At 45.4% G+C, this 19,719-nt stretch overlaps 1 protein-coding gene across 1 annotated transcript in view; it reads left to right on the forward strand.

Moving 5' to 3' along the window:
- Positions 1-19,719, forward strand: part of LOC141273399 (alpha-2-macroglobulin-like protein 1) — a 131,368-nt gene that overhangs the window by 106,378 nt on the left and 5,271 nt on the right. The window contains exons 31-33 of the mRNA XM_073685169.1: positions 10,575-10,699; positions 12,398-12,488; positions 18,870-18,938. Of these exons, the coding sequence (XP_073541270.1) occupies positions 10,575-10,699; positions 12,398-12,488; positions 18,870-18,938 (285 nt within the window). The remainder of the gene's footprint in view (positions 1-10,574; positions 10,700-12,397; positions 12,489-18,869; positions 18,939-19,719) is intronic.

The raw sequence follows: 19,719 nt of genomic DNA on the forward strand, positions 1-19,719 counted from the left end.
TCCATCAGGTTGCAAACTGAATATAATTTTTTTCTGCATCTACCTCTGAAAAAATATTTGGGCTTCTAGCTGTGTGTGGGACTTGTTCTATTAATCCATCTATACAGACCTCCATCAGGTTGCAAACTGAATATAATTTTTTTCTGCATCTAGCTCTGAAAAAATATTTGGCCTTCTAGCAGTGTGTGGGACTTTCTCTATTAGTCCATCTATACTGACCTCCATCAGGTTGCAAATTAAAAATAATTTTTATCTGCATCTAGCTCTGAAAAAATATTTGGCCTTCTAGCAGTGTGTGGGACTTTCTCTATTAGTCCATCTATACTGACCTCCATCAGGTTGCAAATTAAAAATAATTTTTTGTCTGCATCTAGCTCTGAAAAAATATTTGGCCTTCTAGCAGTGTGTGGGACTTTCTCTATTAGTCCATCTATACTGACCTCCATCAGGTTGCAAATTAAAAATATTTTTTTGTCTGCATCTAGCTCTGAAAAAATATTTGGCCTTCTAGCAGTGTGTGGGACTTTCTCTATTAGTCCATCTATACTGACCTCCATCAGGTTGCAAACTGAATATATTTTTTTTCTGCATCTACCTCTGAAAAAATATTTGGGCTTCTAGCTGTGTCTAGGACTTGTTCTATTAGTCCATCTATACTGACCTCCATCAGGTTGCAAACTGAATACAATTTTTTTCTGCATCTACCTCTGAAAAAATATTTGGGCTTCTAGCTGTGTGTGGGACTTGTTCTATTAGTCCATCTATACTGACCTCCATCAGGTTGCAAATTGAATATAACTTTTTTCTGCATCTAACCCAGCCAATAGTTTTGGCCTAATACCACAGTTTGGCCACTCAGCTCTGCTCGGTTCCCATCCATTGTTTTTTTGTGCAAAAAACTCCAGAGTTGTGAATTAGTTAACCACCAAAATGAGTGGAAAAAGGCCTGCTGCTGGTGGAAAGGGGAATAGGCGTGTTGGGAAGGGGAAAAAAGGTTGTGTCTGTGGGGTAGGTGTTAAAGCACCAGTAACATCTGCAGAAGAAAGACCATCTTCCAGCCAAACTAAAATGTCTACTTCTTTTAGCGGACAATGTGATAAGATCCCTTTCTTACGGCCACGCCAATCGCTACAAATACCAGATGAGGCACAAAAACAGCAGGTGCTTCAACGGATATCAAGTGCTCCTTTAAGTGGGCTCTCCTCCACATCAACTTCAACATCACAAATACTCCAGTCCTCAAAGGTGTCACCCCAATCGCACTTGCTTCCTCACAGCTCCCAAATCTCCAGCTGCCCGTCTGAGTATGAGGTAGAACAGATGGTTGAGTCTGCAGAGCTGTTTACTCATACTATAGCCTGGGAATCAGAGGTCGACTCCAGCGCTTCTGTGAATCCAGACGAGGAAATGATCTGCACTGATGCTCAGAATCTTTATGAGTCGGATCCAGGACCAGACGCAGAAGGTTCTGACCATAATGTACACCCTCATTCCCAAACTGTAACTCCTGTTGGTGGAGACAATGAGGAAGACGATGATGAGACTCAAATACCTGATTGGAGCGACAACTTTAGTTTTTTGTCAGGGCAGGAACAGGTTGGCTCTGAGGACGACGGGTGTGATAACGCACAGGGTGATGATGATGAGGTTGGAGATCCCACTTACTGTCAACCCACAGTCAGCCAAGAGATGAGGTCAGCAGAGGAGGTGGAGGAAGATGCTAGTGACGACGAGGTCAGGTTGCGCCTTCCTGGACAGAGACGTAGTACTGGAATCACGTCAACAACTGCATCCTCAAACACAACTCTGCCTCTCACCACAAGTCGTGGTGGCTCTTCAGGTCGCATGGGTGATAAGCCTTGCATAGCCTGGGCATTTTTTCAGATCGATAAAGATGACCCAACTCGTGTTATCTGTAACATTTGTCAGCAAAAGCTAAGTAGAGGCCAAAAAATACATAGTTTGAGTACTTCATGCATGAACCGGCACATGGACATGAAGCATAAGTTGCAGTGGGAAGCTCAGTGTGCTACAATGCGGCCTAGCCGGCCGGGCCAACCACCATCTGCCATATCTTGTGCATCCGCGGCCTCTTCATCCTCTGTGACTGGGGGGACAGCAGTCACACCTGTTTTGGGGCGCAGACCTGCCACCTCTTTACCCGTAACAGCCAGCGTGATTGGCAGGTCATCATTTTCTTTGGAGGTGGTAACACCAGCTGGTGTTGAGCGCTGTCCGACATCGATAGCACCACCTTTGGATCAAGGCAACCTAACATGTCCGCCTGCATCTTCCTCACAGACCGGCAGTTTGCCGGGGACACCCTTATCAACCCCGTCTAAGCACAATAGCCAGCCCTCGGTCCCTCAGATGTGGACAAGTAAAAGACCATTTCCTCCTAGCCATGAGAAAGCTAAGAGGTTGAATTTCACCATCTGCAAGCTCTTGGCTACAGAAATGCTGCCTTTCCGCCTGGTGGACACAGAGGATTTTCAAGACCTTATGTCCGTCGCAGTGCCCCAGTACCAAATGCCCAGTCGGCACTACTTCTCAAAGAAAGGTGTGCCTGTGCTCCACCAGCATGTCGCACACAACATCACCACTTCTTTGAGAAACTCTGTGTGTGACAGGGTGCATTTCACCACAGACACTTGGACGAGTAGGCATGGACAGGAGCGTTACATGTCGCTGACTGGGCACTGGGTAACTATGGTGACAGCAGGACAAGGGGCTGCTGTCCAAGTCTTGCCGTCCCCACGAGTTGTGCGTCAATCCTCTTTATGTCAAAGTTCCTCCACTGCTTCTGCCTCCTCAACCTCCTCTCGGTCTTCCACCTGCACCCAAAGCCTGTCTGCTCATGCCACAAGCTTTCTAACTGCGCAGAAGGGATCCTGCACACCTTCTTACTATGCTGGCAGTAGGGCTCAACATCATCAGGCGGTTTTTACTTTGAAATGTCTGGGAAATGTGAGTCACACAGCTGAGGAGTTGTGGTCAGCTCTGGAGAACCAATTTCATGAATGGTTGTCTCCACTGGACCTGAAACCAGGGAAGGCCGTGTGCGACAATGCTGCAAACCTGGGTGTGGCCCTTCGCCGGGGCAATGTCACACACGTGCCTTGTATGGCTCACGTGTTGAACCTGGTTGTCCAGCAATTTTTAGCCCACTATCCCAGACTAGATGGCCTTCTGCAGAGGGCACGGTCGCTGTGTGCTCACTTCCGCCGTTCGCATCCCACAGCTCAGCGACTTACATCTCTACAGAAGTCGTTGGGCCTGCCACTTCACCGGCTAAAATGCGATGTGCCTACCCGGTGGAATTCAACTCTGCACATGTTGCAGCGACTGTGGCAGCACCGACAAGCTCTGGTGCAATACGTTCTGACGTATAGCCTGGGCCAACGAGATCCAGAGGTGGGGCAAATCACGCTGGAGGAGTGGTCTCAGATCAGGGACCTATGCACCCTTCTGCACAGTTTTGAAATGGCGACGAAGATGTTTAGTGCTGACGATGCCATTATCAGCATGACTATTCCGGTGATTTACATGCTGGAGCACATGTTAAACAGAATTCGGAGTCAGGTGGTGGCACAAGAGGAGGTGGAGGAAGTAGAGGAGGAGGAGTTGTATGCGAAAGGGCTAACATCTGCAAGGTCCAGACGGTCGGCAGCACCAAGGCGGCAGGCATGTGAGGGTGGGGGAGATGGTTTTACCAGGGCGCATGGTAGCAGCCAAACTAGTGAGGAAGGTGCAGGAGCCCAGGAAGAAGTGGAGGACGAACTGATGGAAGACTCATCAGATGAGGGAGACCTTGATCACATTTCTGTTGTGCGAGGTTGGGGGGAGAGGACAGAGGAAGGAAGCATGATTGTTACCTCGCCACCAACACAACAGGGACTTGGTGCTCCTGGATGCGCAACACACATGAGTGCCTTCTTGCTGCACTACCTGCAACATGACCCTCGAATTGTGAGAATTAGAAATAATCCTGACTACTGGGTTGCCACACTGTTAGATCCCCGGTACAAAAGTAAATTTGCAGAAATTATTCCTGCCATAGAAAGGGATGCACGCATGCAGGAGTATCAGCAGAGACTGTTGCAGAATCTTACATGTGCTTTTCCACAAAACACCAGTGGTGCACGTAGTGAATCTCACAGTTCCAACTTGCCAATCGTGGGACCGTCAACTGATCAGCACTCAAACCGTAACAGAACCACAGTATCTGCTGGAAACATCAATTTTGCGGAATCATTTCACCACTTTTTTAGCCCATCCTTTGCAAGGCCACAGGAGACAAGAAGTCTGACCCATAGTCAACGCCTAGAGACGATGGTACAGGAGTATCTCCAAGTAAACATTGAAGCCATGACTGTGTCACTGGACCCTTGCTCTTTTTGGGCTTCCAATCTGGATAAATGGCCGGAGCTAGCCACTTACGCCTTGGAGATCTTGTCATGCCCCGCAGCCAGCGTTCTGTCTGAACGTGTGTTCAGCGCTGCTGGTGGTGTGCTGACAAATAAGCGCACGCGGCTCTCCACTGATAATGTAGACAGACTCACGTTCATAAAGATGAACAAATCATGGATCCGAAACGACTTTTCTACCCCTGTGTCATCCTGGGGAGAGTAAAAGCTTGATGATTGGTTAAAATCACCCTACCAACCGTTTTAAACTTTCAAATTACTAATCATGTTTATCTGTATCTTGGCTGGAAAATAATTTGGGCTTTGTAGCAGTGTGCAGCACTGATTCTATTAGGCCATCTATAATAAGCTCCACCAGATTTAAAATTACTAATCATGTTTATCTGTATCTTGACTGGAAAATAATTTGGGCTTTGTAGCAGTGTGCAGCACTGATCCTATTAGGCCATCTATACTAAGCTCCACCAGATTTAAAATTAATAATAATTTTTAGCTGCATCTAGCCCGGAAAATAATTTTGGGGCTCCGAGATGCGCAAGACACATAAGTGCCTTCTTGCTGCACTACCTGCAACATGACCCTCATATTGTCAGAATTCGAAGTAATCATGACTACTGGGTTGCCACACTCTTAGATCCCCCAAACTTTTTGATCAACCTTTTCATTTTAATAAAGACCAAAAAAATGGTCATTTTTGAAATTATAAGCATTAGCAGGTTATTAGAAACTGAAATCAAACAGTTTTCAACTCAAAACTTTATTCTAGGTGATGTTACATTTTCACATAGGACCCCTTGTTCGAAAGGAGCTTCTGAACTCTCTCGTCCATTGAATTTGTCAGGTTTTGGATGGTTTCTGCTTCAATTGTTTTGCATGAGGACAGAATACCCTCCCAGAGCTGTTGCTTAGATGTGATCTGCCTCCCGCCATCATAGACACTCCTTTTCATGATGCTCCAGAGGTTCTGAATGGGGTAGAGGTCAGGGGAGCATTGGGGTCACACCATAAGTTTGTCCCCTTTTATGCCCATATCAGCCAGAGATGCAGATGTTTTATGTGCAGCATGAGATGGTGCATTATCATGCAAAAAAATGATCTTGCTGTGAAATACACGGTTCTTCTTCTTGAACCATGGCAGGAAGTGCTGTTTGAGAAAATCCACATACATTATGGAGTTCATCTTTAGCGCCTTCAGGGATCCTAAAGGGGCCGACAATCTCTCTCCCCATGATTCCAGCCCAAAACATTACTCCACCTCCTCCTTGTTGGCACTGTACCCGTGTTTGCGTGGGGTGTCCATCAACCAGCTATCCTCCACTCCATCCATCTGGACCATCGAGCGCTGCACGGCACTCATCCGTGAACAAAACAGTTTTGAAATCAGTCTTCATGTAATGTTTGGCCCACTGGAGCCGTTTCTGCTTGTGTGAAGTGGATAGAGGAGGTCGACAGGATGGCGTATGCACAGCTGCAAGCCTCTGAAGGACCCTGCATCTTGTTGTTCGGGGGACGTTGGAGGCACCAGCAGCTTCAAAAACTTGTCTGCTGCTATGACAAGGCTTTTTTGCCGCTGCTCTTTTAACCTGACGTAATTGCCTGTAGGAAAGAGTCCTCAATTTGCCCTTATCAGCATGCACACGTGTGTACTGTGAATCAGCTACATACTTCTTGATTGCCAAGACACTTCATCCTGATCATCGCACAATGTTGATTGTAGTCATGCCTTGACCTAAACACTCCACAATTTGCTGCTTCTCAGCAGCCGACACATCCTTTTTCTTTCCCATTTTGGCAGAAAATGTAGGCTGCTTAATAATGTGAGACAGCCTTCTTAAGTAGTCTTGCCTTTCATTGGACACACCTGCCAAACTAATTAGCACAGGTGTCTGCAATTGCTTACAGTGATATAAAGAGCCCTGACACACATCACCATCAATGAGTTTAACTGACAAACAAACAAATTCTTCCCTTATCACTCCTAAACACTTTTTGCATAATAATTTGGAACACAGTGTACATGTGCTTTTCCACAAAACACCAGTGGTTCACGTAGTGAATCTTACAGTTCTAACTTGCCAACCGTGGTCTGTATGGAGTTGTTCAATAAAGGGCCCAAAATTAAGATAACAGATGGGAGAGGTCTCTATGAATAGGAATTCCTAAGTATTTGATACCCTGTGAGGGCCAGGCAAAGGGAAAGTTGGACTGGATGGAATCCTATATGGATTTGGGGAGGGAGACATCGAGGGCCTCAGACTTCACTGCATTGATTTTAAAATTTGACCATGTAACAAAGTGATCTATTTCAGCCATAACAGCATGGATGGATATATGTGATTGAGTGATATATACTAGGACATCATCAGCAAATAGAGAGCACTTGTACTCGGTGCCTCCCACCTCAATCCACCTAATATTGGGGTTATGGCGAATTGATGAGAGCAGGTGCTCCGTCACTAGGATGTATAAGAGAGGGGACAGAGGACATCCCTGCCTTGTCCCATTGGTGATTGTGAAAGGTGATGAAAATGTTCTGATGCACCCCCTGGGCCTTGGGACACCCGGAGCCGGACCCTTTTTGGTGGATGCTGGTGGTTGTAGTCTTCGTGGCGGCGACCCGGTTCCGTGGTTAGGGTGGTCAAACCAGTGGCGGAACTGTTTATGTGGTTTTGATGTTTAAATGTCCGACTACGCCACCCGTGGATTGCGGTCAGAGTGAACTGCCGCTGCAGGGCAGACCGCTGAGGCTGGTGTTGTGGGTGCAGCAGAGCGTAGCATATCTCCCCACGGGAGGAGTATAGCCTCAGGGCAGTGTATGCGGAGGATGGGGGTGATGGTGCAGGGCAGCAGCAGTAACGACATGGAGTCAGTGATGCAGTCCAGGGCCTTTACTCACAGTTCTTATTATCCAGACCACGTCTGCAGGTAACGGCTGCCCACGTCGTACTGTGCTCACCAGGTGAGGGGCTCAAACAACTCCCAGATAACTTTGGAGCGCTTCACAGGACCCCCTTTGTGTGTCCATTGTCTGGCCTTTCTTACCAACCCTTCTGTCCGGCTGCCTCGGGCCTCCTCTTGGTAAACTTGGCGCCAGTTTCCCTGACCCTATGTGGTGCCTTCCTAGCGGGTGTAGCGAGGGGCTGCGCCACATAAAATGTCACAGCCTCCGGTTTCTAGCTGAGGGTCGTTTCCTGCCTCCACTAGTTTCGGGGACCGGTCTCCCCATTTGGCCTGACCCCTCCACGCAGGTGGATTCGGGCGTGCGGTGGCGACTCGCCCGTCCGCACCCCTGGGATCCCTTCATTCCTCGTTCCTGGAGCCTTCTCCGCTCCTCTTCCTTCCTTCTTCCTCTTCCAGGCCTGGGCCTCTGTTACTAGGCCCGCCTCCGGAGCAGAACTCATGCAGAGCCCCTGCTCCCTGCCACTTCTGCTCAGACTTCTCTGCACTGAACTAAGATGGTGCCCACCTTTTATACTCCCTTCTCAATGCACCCAGGAACTGCTTCCTCCCTGCTCCTGCACTACAGGGTTCCCCTTCCTCAGTGTTCCCTCCCCCCACTCCAGCCAGGGACAGGGACAGTAGTGCCCATCTCAGAGGCATATTGGTCGCCCTGCCCCACGGCAATGTGGTGTAATGCATGCAGGTGTCGGGTCCTGATCCACACTCCATCCTTACCTGAGAGTGAGATATCACACCTCTGGGTGAGGTGCAATACCTCTGTAGCAACCGAGCCCTCAGGGTGCTACAGTTCCATTTATCTTCAGCCTAGGTGACGTATTGTGATACAGGGCCGTGATTTTGGCTATAAAAGGGTCCCCTAGACCCCTACCCCAAGCTTTTTAAGAGAATCATATATGGCGTGCCAGGAGAATCTATGGAATGCTTTCTCAGCATCCAACGAGAGTATCTAATTACAAATTTTTAACTGCATCTAGCCCAGGAAATACTTTGTGCCTAGTAGCAGTGTCTGCTAGTCAGCGGATTATCCCGGCTGTTAAGCAAGCTACACCACCTGTAGTTTGGACACTTAATTTTTTCAAAGGAAATGCTTCGGGACCACGGGATACTCAGTGAAGAGCATCAGGAGGCACCCCAAGGCATAGGGGCTGGGACTGGCAGTAGGATGCCTTGCGGTGGACAGCCGAGCTTGATCCTTATAAAAGCTTTTTAACTGCAGCAGCTTTAGTGGACGCTACTGGAGCTGGAATTACGCGGCTGCTGGCATGAGACTTGCCCTCCAATAGATCCTTGTAAATGGATTTAAAGTGTATTCATTCAAATTAGAGAGACAATTTAAATTAAAAAGCTTAGAGCTGCCTCCACCACAGGGGGGCTCGCTCGACCCACCAGCGGACAGGCACCAGTATTGGGAGAGGGGGGCTGGTCGTCAGGGTTCACCGCGGCTCTGGCACAAACCCGGCGACACGGAGGTGGCACGGGCAGGAGCGGACTGAACGTGTCGGCTTCTCACTTTTTGGATTTTAGAAGGGCATGACATGCCTATATCTGTGTCTCCCCCTCCTTTTACTCCTCCACCTCTTTTCTTTTCGCATGACTATATGTACTTGTCACTTTTCCATGTGTTAGTTGTGTCTTCTGAGCAGTTTGTCAGCTTTTGGACACCTTTGAAGGTGTTTTCTATGTGTTTCTATGTGTTTTTGTTTGCCTGCCATTGGTTTTAACGGTGTTCGAAGGTGTTCGACGAACAGTTCGACGAACAGTTCGGCGAACACACGGGTGTTCGACGAACCGAACCGAACTCGAACACTACGGGGGTGGCTCAACACTACTCTTTGGTACATACTCTACAGCTATATGCACACAGAATTTTTTTGAGGCGTTCAGGAACAACAATTATTCTAGTGGAAACCACTTCAGGAAACCTTCCTTCTTTGGGGAGCTTTTGGGGGTGTTATACGTTTCCTAAATGGTTTTAGAAAAAGTTTTTTTTTCAGTTCCAGCAGTATCTTTTTGCAGCATTTTGATTGAACAGCACATAGTATGGAGCAGATTCCATCAGAAGTAACATGCAATTTCTTTTTTTTCTAAGTGGCGTTTTTCCAAACTTGAAAATAAAATAAAAAATACTCAAAAGACTGAACATATTATCAGCAAACAGAATTTCCAATAGAAATGAATAGGGGGAGGTTTTTTAGGCATCTTATTCCAAATTTCAATACTCCTCAAAAACTTGGAGTGTCCACTCAGTTTTTCCTCCGGAAAATCCGCAAAAAGAGCCCATGTAAACATAGACTTACTGCGCAGACGGCTTTATAAATCAGAACAAGATCACTACGCAGTTCATGGACTGGCCGGCGGCTCTCTTGACCTGAGAATGACCGCTTCTGTCTATGCCACAGGCATTCACGGGCAGCACGGTTGCTCAGCAGTTATCTCTGCAGACTTGCAGCACTGGGGTCCTGGGTTCAAATCCCACCAAGGATAGCATCTGCAAGGAGTTTGTATGTTCTCCCCGTGTTTGTGTGGGTTTCCTCCAGGTTCTCCGGTTTCCTCCCACACTCCAAAGACATATTGATAGGGAATTTAAATTGTGAGCCCCGATGGGGACAGCAATGATAATGTATGTAAAGCGCTGTGGAATATGTTAGCGCTATATAAAGATTATTATTGTTATTATTATGCCACTGTCACGCTTGGATGCCTCTCACAAAATGCTCAAAAGAATCTTTCTATTCATTTATATGGAAAAGTGACATGCTGTTGAAATATTCAGGCTTTTAACACTTCAGACGTTCAAAGACAGCAAACGGTTAAAAGAATAAGCCTAAACAATTTTTACAATAGAAATCAAGGGAAAGACTAAATATAGGCCAGAAGAGCATTTTGTAGGCCTTTTTTTTTGCCTGAAAAACAGTAATGTTTTATCCATTAATTTCATAGATTTAAAAAAAAACGCATGAAAATTGTCTCTAAACATGCTAAAAAAAACTGCAAAAAAAAAAACAGAAAAAACCCAAACAAAAAAAAACTGTGAAAAATTAACAAAATGCTCCAAATAATGTAAAAAAAAAGTTAACAAAATGCTGCAGGATTAAAAAAACTTGTTGTTTTTGACCGGTAGAAAAAAAAAACAAAGTGTGAATATACCCTAAAGCATGTTCAAACAATGTGTTTTTCTATATGCAGACACATTTGAAATATCATACCCCTCTGATCAAGTCTGACGACTTCTTCGTACTCACTGCCAGCACGCAGCCATCGGTTTGCACCTATGAAGCAAAGACAAGATTGGAAATATTAGTGGAGGCCAGGTAAGAAAGAGCTCATTAAAAAGGAGACTGGATCTTCATAGTGAAAGAAACCCCTTAAATGGAACCTAGACTAGTCCAGCACTGCCCTCTGCCCTTCTTTCAACTCAAGTGGACTGACAAGTCTCTCACGTGAATATGGAGAGACCTGTCAATCAAATAGATCAGTGTGGGGGGTAGTCTGAGCTATGCAAATTAGTGACTGACTAGGTTTGGAAGGGGTTGACCTCCTTGGACTAATCCTCCCTCTCATCATGTGAGTGTCATGATTTGCAACCAGCTTTATGTGGCGCTTCTCCTCAGAAGTTCTAGTCAAGCATCAGTGTTGCCTCTCTGGGCATGCACAGTGTGCCGATGAAGCCAGGGATGTACACACAGCTTCTTTCTGCATTTCCATGAACGCAGGACGTTGCATTTGTGACATTTGCAAAGAACCAGAGGTGACATCCTTCTTGAAAGTTATGTAGCTCATGTGCACAAGGGCATACTTACATGATAAAAGAGAGGATTTGGCTAAGAAAATGAAGCTTCTCCAACTAGTCTCCCAGTACTTTACATAGCTCGAGGGCAGCTTCAAGGATATTTTTATATTAATTCAGCAATCGTTAAGCCACATAAAGAGGCTGGGCTTAATAGATTGCTGGAAAAGGGTGCAATACAGTAATGGTGGCAATTTAGGGCGTTAGTTCAGCTGCCAGGTTCCCTTAAGGGGAACCTGTTACGTAAAAATAGGCAAAAGAAAATAAGTCAACTCACTACCTTCATTGCTCTGCGCCTGGGTGAGAATGGAGTCATCACACGGAGACGCCCTGGTGCGGGTCAAGGCAAATACAAAAAATAAGAAAATAAAATGATCCAGCAATGGAAAGGTAAGTATAAAACGTCACTTTTATTATAGTGACTGACATGTTACAGAGGTTAGGGCAGACCAACACATTTCGGCATTCAAGTCTTAGTAATGGCAAGGCTTGAATGGCAAAATCAGGAGGAAATTAACTTTATTTTTCCCGGCAGCCTTGGGCTTTTAGTTATAGGGGTGCAGTTGTCACTGCTTCAGTCACCACTCAGTGCATAGTGAGCGGCAGCTGTAACCGCACCCCGGCTCTGACTGACAGCCAGCTCTAAGAGCTCTTGCACATGCTGACTATTTTGACGGAAAACACTCATCCCAAAATTATTCAAAGGGGCCATGAACATGTCGGATTTTTTTTCTTGAACCAAGCCGGTCCAAGGAAAAAGTCACAGTATGCACGAGTTGCCTCTGAAAATCGAATGGCACATGCCTATTCAATTCTATGGGTCCATGGGAAACATTGGATTGCGCTCGCATGATATCACGGACACACTGAATAGAAGAGATGGAGAATTTTTATAAATTCTCTAGATAAGAGAAAATTGGATCACATTCTGATCACATTTTGATCACACTCCAATCAAACTCTGATCAGAGTCTCATTAGCATAACCAGACCAATTTTCTTGGACGAGAGAAAGTTGGTCGTGTGACCCTAGCCTTATACTGAGTTATTCTTCTATAAAGTACAGATTCTAGGGATAAAACTAATGTAGCCTGTAGGGCAGTATGTAGAGGCAACACAGCTCCATGTACTGTCTTCCATACTCTTTGGAACAAATCAGCCATCTATATAATATATGTCCTTGTTCCTATTATTAGTTTTGAGCTTGGATTCTTCTGTTTTAGGTATTCAGGCAAAAGAACCGTAACCAATACAGTAATAATAGAGGTGCAACTTCTATCAGGATTTCTGCCTAGTAAAAGAAGTGTGAAAAAGGTAAGGAGCATGTATTTCCATTATTTAAGAAACTTCATCCAAACTTTTGCATGGTCTTCCATCTCTCATCTATTACTGTATATGCAGTGATGAAGAACACTTTGACCCTGATTAATCAAGCAGTTTTCACAGAATTTCTGCCATAAAACTACCTGAAATGTAACAAAAATATTTGTGCAGTAAAAGATATGCAAACATTTTGCCACTTTTGGCATTTTAACACCAGTCCTGGCCAACTCCACCAACTTTTAGAAAATCAGCCAAAGTTCAGATGACGTCCAATAAGTTAATTCTTGACTGGAGTAACATTTCTTGCGGTAGCGCATGGCAGTTGAAAGATGTGCCAAATTGATTAAGAATTAATGAACTATCGGGGTCGTTTTCTCTTCTATCGGTTGTAACGGGTCTGGGAGGTGGAACGTCTGAGCAACTATACAAAGGGGCAGTCCATTTAAGGAAGCGGGTGGCTCCCATGGAAGGCGGGCAGGTAGTCACGGCTAGTGACGGGGACAGTCTCTGGGTAGAAGGGCAGGAGGTCACGGCAAGTGACGGGGACAGTCTCTGAGTAGAAGGGCAGGAGGTCACGGCAAGTGACGGGGACAGTCTCTGGGTAGAAGGGCAGGAGGTCACGGCAAGTGACGGGGACAGTCTCTTGACAGGCGGGTGGTCACGGCAGAGCCTCCAGGTAGGCTAGCAGGCAGGTAGCAGGTGGACGCTCCCAGGTGAGCAGGCAAGAGTCTCTGGACAGGCCGGTGGTCACGGCACGTGACGGCAGAGCCTCCAGGTGGGCTAGCAGGCAGGTAGCAGGTGTGCGCTCCCAGATGAGCGGGCAAGAGTCTCTGGACAGGCAGGTGGTCACGGCACGTGACGGCAGAGCCTCCAGGTAGGCTAGCAGGCAGGTAGCAGGTGAGCGCTCCCAGGTGAGCGGGCAAGAGTCTCTGGACAGGCAGGTGGTCACGGCACGTGACGGCAGAGCCTCCAGGTAGGCTAGCAGGCAGGTAGCAGGTGAGCGCTCCCAGGTGAGCGGGCAGACTGATCCATAGACAGACTGGCAGGGCTGGTAGGCAGACTGTCGGACCGCAGGAATGCAAGCAGATAGACAGGTATCAGGCAGGTATCAAGCAGGAATCTGGCAGGTAACTGGCAGGTAACTGGCAGGTATCTGGTAACGGGACCTGAGGGCTGAAGCAGAGTTGAAAGGCTTTGCAACAACATTGCTCGGGCACCTCCATTTTGGAGGAGGTGCCTTATATATGGTGAAGTCCTCCGGCCATTGGCCGGGGACTCCTTAGGACGGTGCGCGCGGCCCCTTTAAGAGAGGGGGAGCGCGCGCCCTAAGCACAGAGGCCGGGAAGCAGCGCGTGCTGCCAGCAGAGCGGGAGGAAGCCGCCGGGCATGGAGCGGAGAGGTGAGGGGAACGGCGTCCCTGCCTAGCAGGAGGCAGGGACGCCGACGCTACATAGGTCCAGTGCATACTGAACAACCAGCTATAGACACAGGTGTTCATTTGATACTTCTATTCCAAAGTTTACTGCATTAGCTACATGATAATAAACTTTTACAGAAAGGCAAAGACTTATCTGTATAGGTTTCTGCAGTAAGTTCACGATATATCATTTGTACTGGTAAGGAATACAGGGGATCCATTGCTATTTCGGGAGACAAATCCACCTTTTGTCTTTGCACCAATGATTGACACTTACTGCGGCTGTATGCACAAAATTCAGTTATTTGTGAGAGGCAGGGAAAGATGGAGGAACAATTTTCTTCAGAACTCATAACTATGGATCTATGGGGGGTTTAAATTTGGTCTCCCACTCTCTCAAAAATATGCTGAACTAGTTAGGACTGTGTTAACCTTGGCTGTATGGGTTACCGTAGAACATGTTGCTGTTTTATTGCACCAATGTCTTGGAAATGTTAATATGTGCTGTTATATGTAATGCAGTGAGATATATTATGCAATTTGATGTCGACAGTGCCGCATGTATTATGCAAGGGATTGGTGATGCATGAATTAATGAATTATGTGGAAGAAATACTCCAGCTCTAAGGCTAAGTGCCCACGATGAAGAAATGCTGCAGATTTTTCCGCTTCTCCCTGGCAGGAAAAACGCATGCGGATTTTACATGCGTTTTTCCTGCCAGGTAGAAGCGTTTGTCAAGCGTTTTGCATGCATTTCTGCATGCGGGTTATCATGCGCTTTTCCAAGCTACTTTAGCATCACTTGAAAAAGTGCTTGACAACTGGGTCACACTATATAAATCCATGCAACCGGCATGGATTTACAGTGCATTGTGAAAGTATTTGGCCCCCTTGAACTTTTCTACCTTTTGCCACATTTCTGGCTTCAAACATAAAGATCTAAAATTCAATTTTTTGGGAGAAGAATCAACAACAAGTGGGACACAATCGTGAAGTGGAATGAAATTTATTGGATATTTTAAACTTTTTTAACAAATTAAAAACTGAAAAGTGGGGCGTTCAATATTATTCAGCCCCCTTGAGTTAATACTTTGTATCGCCACCTTTTGCTGCGATTACAGCTGCAAGTCGCTTGGGGTATGTCTCTATCAGTTTTGCACATCGAGAGGCTGAAATTCTTGCCCATTCTTCCTTGCAAAACAGCTCGAGCTCATTGAGGTTGGATGGAGGGCGTTTGTGAACATTAGTTTTCAGCTCTTTCCACAGATTCTCGATTGGATTCAGGTCTGGACTTTGACTTGGTCATTCTAACATCTGGATATGTTTATTTTTGAACCATTCCATTGTAGATTTTGCCTTATGTTTGGGATCATTGTCTTGTTGGAAGATAAATCTCCTTCCTAGTCTCAGGTCTTTTGCAGACTCCAACAGGTTTTCTTCCAGAATGGTCCTGTATTTGGCGCCGTCCATCTTCCCATCAATTTTAACCATCTTCCCTGTCCCTGCTGAAGAAAGCAGGCCCAAACCATGATGCTGCCACCACCATGTTTGACAGTGGGGATGGTGTTTTGAGAGTGATAAGCTGTGTTGCTTTTACGCCAAACATATCGTTTTACATTGTGGCCAAAAAGTTCGATTTTGGTTTCATCTGACCAGAGCACCTTATTCCACATGTTTGGTGTGTCTCCTAGGTGGCTTGTGGCAAACTTCAAACAAGACTTTTTATGGATATCTTTGAGAAATGGCTTTCTTCTTGCCACTCTTCCATAAAAGCCAGATTTGTGCAGTGTACGACTGATTGTTGTCCTATTGACAGGCTCTCCCATTTCAGCTGTAGATCTCTGCAGTTCATCCAGAGTGATCATGGGCCTTTTGGCTGCATCTCTGATCAGTCTTCTCCTTGTTTGAGATGAAAGTTTAGAGGGACGGCCAGATCTTGATAGACTTGCAGTGGTCTGATACTCCTTCCATTTCAATATGATCACTTGTACAGTGCTCCTTGAGATGTTTAAATCTTGGGAAATCTTTTTGTATCGAAATCCGGCTTTAAACTTCACCACAACAGTATCTCGGACCTGCCTGGTGTGTTCCTTGGTCTTCATGATGCTCTCTGCACTTGAAACAGAACCCTGAGACTATCACAGAGCAGGTGCATTTATACGGAGACTTGATTACACACAGGTGGATTCTATTTATCATTACCAGTTATTTAGGACAACATTGGATCATTCAGAGATCCTCACTGAACTTCTGGAGTGAGTTTGCTGCACTGAAAGTAAAGGGGCCGAATAATATTGCACGCCCCACTTTTCAGTTTTTAATTTTTTTAAAAAGTTTAAAATATCCAATAAATTTTGTTCCACTTCATGATTGTGTCCCACTTGTTGTTTATTCTTCCCCAAAAAATAGAAATATATATCTTTATGTTTGAAGCCATAAATGTGGCAAAAGGTAGAATGGTTTGTGACGCCCTCCCTGAGCAGATGGGGGATACTCAGAGCCGGGCCTTGTAGATGTTGTGGGGATGCAGTCGTGGCCTTACCCCGTTCCATGCCCAGGGCTGTCACAGTAAAAAAAAAAAAAAAAGAAGAGAAGAGAATGGGCTTTTTGGATGAGTGGTTAATGTTCGACTACGCCACCTGTGGTTTATGGTGAAGGCCACCAGCGCTGCAACAGTTCTCTGAGGCTGATGTTCTGGCAGCTTGGTTGGTACTACTCCCCACAGGCGGAGTAGGCCTCAGGGCAGTGTTTGATGAACTGTGTGGAGGGATATGGTGGGTGCAGTGCCGCACAGGAATAAACAAGCGGAGGCGGTAGATGAAGTCATCCAGGTCTTTACTCACTTTAGATGCACTTTCAGCCGCAAAGCTTCTCTCTGCTACACATGGTGTACTGCGGCCACCAGGAAGGGGGTTCAGCACTTCCCAGGTAGATCAGGAGCACCTGTCAAGACCCCGTTGGTGTGTTCCTCTCCTTCTTATCTCCTCCCGCTTGTGTTCCTCCCTGGGATCCACTAAGCCGCCGGGCTTTTCCGACAGTGACGTGAAGTACACAGTCAGATATCGGGGGCCGGTCACCCCTCTTGCGGCTGGAGTCCCTCTGGCAAGGCCAGAGTGAAGAATACAGGTGGCGACTCCTCTCCGTCCGTATCCTCCTGAGATCCTTTCGCCTGTGGAGCATATCTCCTCTGCTCCCCTCCAAGGCCTTCTTAGAACTGGGAGCCTGACCGGGCAGAAACACTTGTTAACTCTGACCCGCTCCTCGTCTCAAGGCCAGAGAGCGAGAACCGTGAATCTTCAGCCAGCTACAGACTCTTGCTGGACCCTAACAGAAGACCACAATCAAAGGACAATGAACTTAAGATGGCCACCTATTATATATGATTCTATAAGTGCTTCCTGTAAGTCTTTCCTCCACCCTCACCCACTACTTGGTTCCCCCTCTCCTTGGTTCCCCCCATCTCCTCTATCCCGGACCGGGGCAGCACCCTGGTGCTATCTGGACCCCTACAGGACGGGAGAGGTGTAGTGTTGAGTGTAAAGTGGGGTCCTGTATGATGCTCCATCCTTACCTGGAAGAGGAGATACCACACCTCTATCTTGTTGTTGATTCTTCCCAAAAAAATTAGAATTTTATATCTTTATGTTTGAAGCCAGAAATGTGGCAAAAGATAGAAAAGTTCAAGGGGGCCAAATACTTTCACAATGCACTGTATATAGTGTGACCAAGTAATAGTTAAAAAATAAGAATTTAAAATAAAAAATAAAGATTATACTTACCTTCCGATGGCCCCCAGTATTTTCTCTGCTGCGTCCGGTCTGTTGTATCGGTCACGGTGGTGTGAAAGGACCTGACGTCAGCGGTCGCGTGACCTGTCACATGACTAAATTACATCATGGCTGGTCCTTTCACACCACCGCGAACCAGACAACACACCGGACGCATCGCTGAGGAAAGTAAGTATAATCTTTATTTTTTATTTTAAATTCTTTTTTTTAACAGGTTTTATGGTACCTGGGTCTGGAGGAGAGTCTCCTCTTCTCCAAACCCAGGTACCATCCACACATTGAACCGTATGATATCCGCATGTGCAGATGCAGTGATGCAGATATCACGCGGTCCAATGCAAATCAATGGCGGCGATTACGCTGTGTGTCTGCAAAATTAATGGACATGCTACGTATCTTTCCGTAATGATAATCCGCAGCAGAAATTTCCGCAGCATGTCAACAGCACATGCGGATTATCATAGGGGACCATGCGGCACGTATTACCAAACATTTTTTAATCGTTTTCACTGCTGAAATTCCACGGCAAAAATGCTTGAAAAACACATAGTGGGCACGCAGCCTAGCAAGCCCAGACATGGTCCAACTAAGCAGCAGTAGAAAAGTTTGAACTTGATAAATAGGGAGCAGAAAAGGTTGAAAAAAAATTTTTGTTGTGTGAGTCATGAGGTATATGGAGTTAGAATCTGTATGCTTGTCTACGCCACCCATGTTACAGGGAACAAGAAAAGGGGAGACACATGCAGACTAGCAGCCAGGCAAGAAGTCTAGTGACAAGGTTGTTGCAAAAGTGTGCAATTTGCCAGACAAGAGCTACTGTCAAATGAGGTGACTGTCTGTGACTAGAACTGTAGATACATGCTGCACGGCAATGTGAGAGCTGCTGAAGTGATTGCCAGCAGACCATTTTAAGTAAGAGAAAAGTGTCACAAGTGATAGGTCAGTGCAATATACTTGCTGTCTACCTTCATTCAAGCCTATTGCCTCTGCCACCTGCCATAGTTTAAAAAATATGAAATATATATATATATTTTCATTTATTTATTTATTTTATTTTATATTGTTATTTTATTCTTATATTTTATACAAATGCAATTATTTTTTTATTTATGAAAGCTCGATACAATGACATAATTATTTCTCAGCCATTTATCTTATTTATTTTAGTTGAAAAACAATCCTATTGTGGAAAAAACAGAGATCACACCTGATAAAGTTATAATTTACTTGGAGAAGGTAATGTGACTTATAGTGTTTTCTTATTTTATGAGGCCTTTCATTAGCTGGTCAAATTATTTTTTTTAATCAATTGCCTATCTCTACTGTATTCAGACTATAATTTGGATTTTTTTAAGACAATGTATGATCACAAAATGCTAAAAAAATAAATATTAACTATATTTTCTCTAATTTTCCATGTCCATATCTGTATTAAAGATATCTAAAAGTTTTTTCCTCTAAATATATCACAATCATCATATTATATAGCACTGTGTACTTACAATTGCTCATTTTGCCTTTCTACCCAGATAAGTCTTCTTTTCTCCGCTCTATGTAGAAACAGGAAGTCTCTTGTCCCTGCATTTATCATTCCCCTCTTCAACTCCATCTGCTCCCTCATCTCCTCAGCCAGGGACTTTTGCAGTGATTTGTGACTCATGCAGGGAAAATTGACCTCTTGTTTCTACATAGAGCTTAGAAGGATTCAGCTAGTCAGTTTTTGATCATGTAATTTCATAGACTATGGACGTTTATGTTCTTTTGATAATATCCTCAATATTTTGAGAGGCACTTCTATGTGGTTGCATTAATGTTTATATAGTATTTGCATGCCAAAACATTCATCGCTATATAATATGTTTAAGAAGTTATCTCACCAGCTTTATCACTTATCCAGAAGATAGGAAATAGATGCACAACCCCATTTTCAAACAAGTTGGATGCTGTGTAAAATGTAAAGAAAACATAAATGCAATAGAATAAATGGAAAACCATAGTTTATTCACAACAGAACAGA

The sequence above is a fragment of the Phyllobates terribilis genome, unplaced genomic scaffold (assembly GCF_046119375.1).
Source record: "Phyllobates terribilis strain yellow unplaced genomic scaffold, ASM4611937v1 Scaffold_5__5_contigs__length_657084704, whole genome shotgun sequence".
NCBI classification, from domain to species: domain Eukaryota; kingdom Metazoa; phylum Chordata; class Amphibia; order Anura; family Dendrobatidae; genus Phyllobates; species Phyllobates terribilis.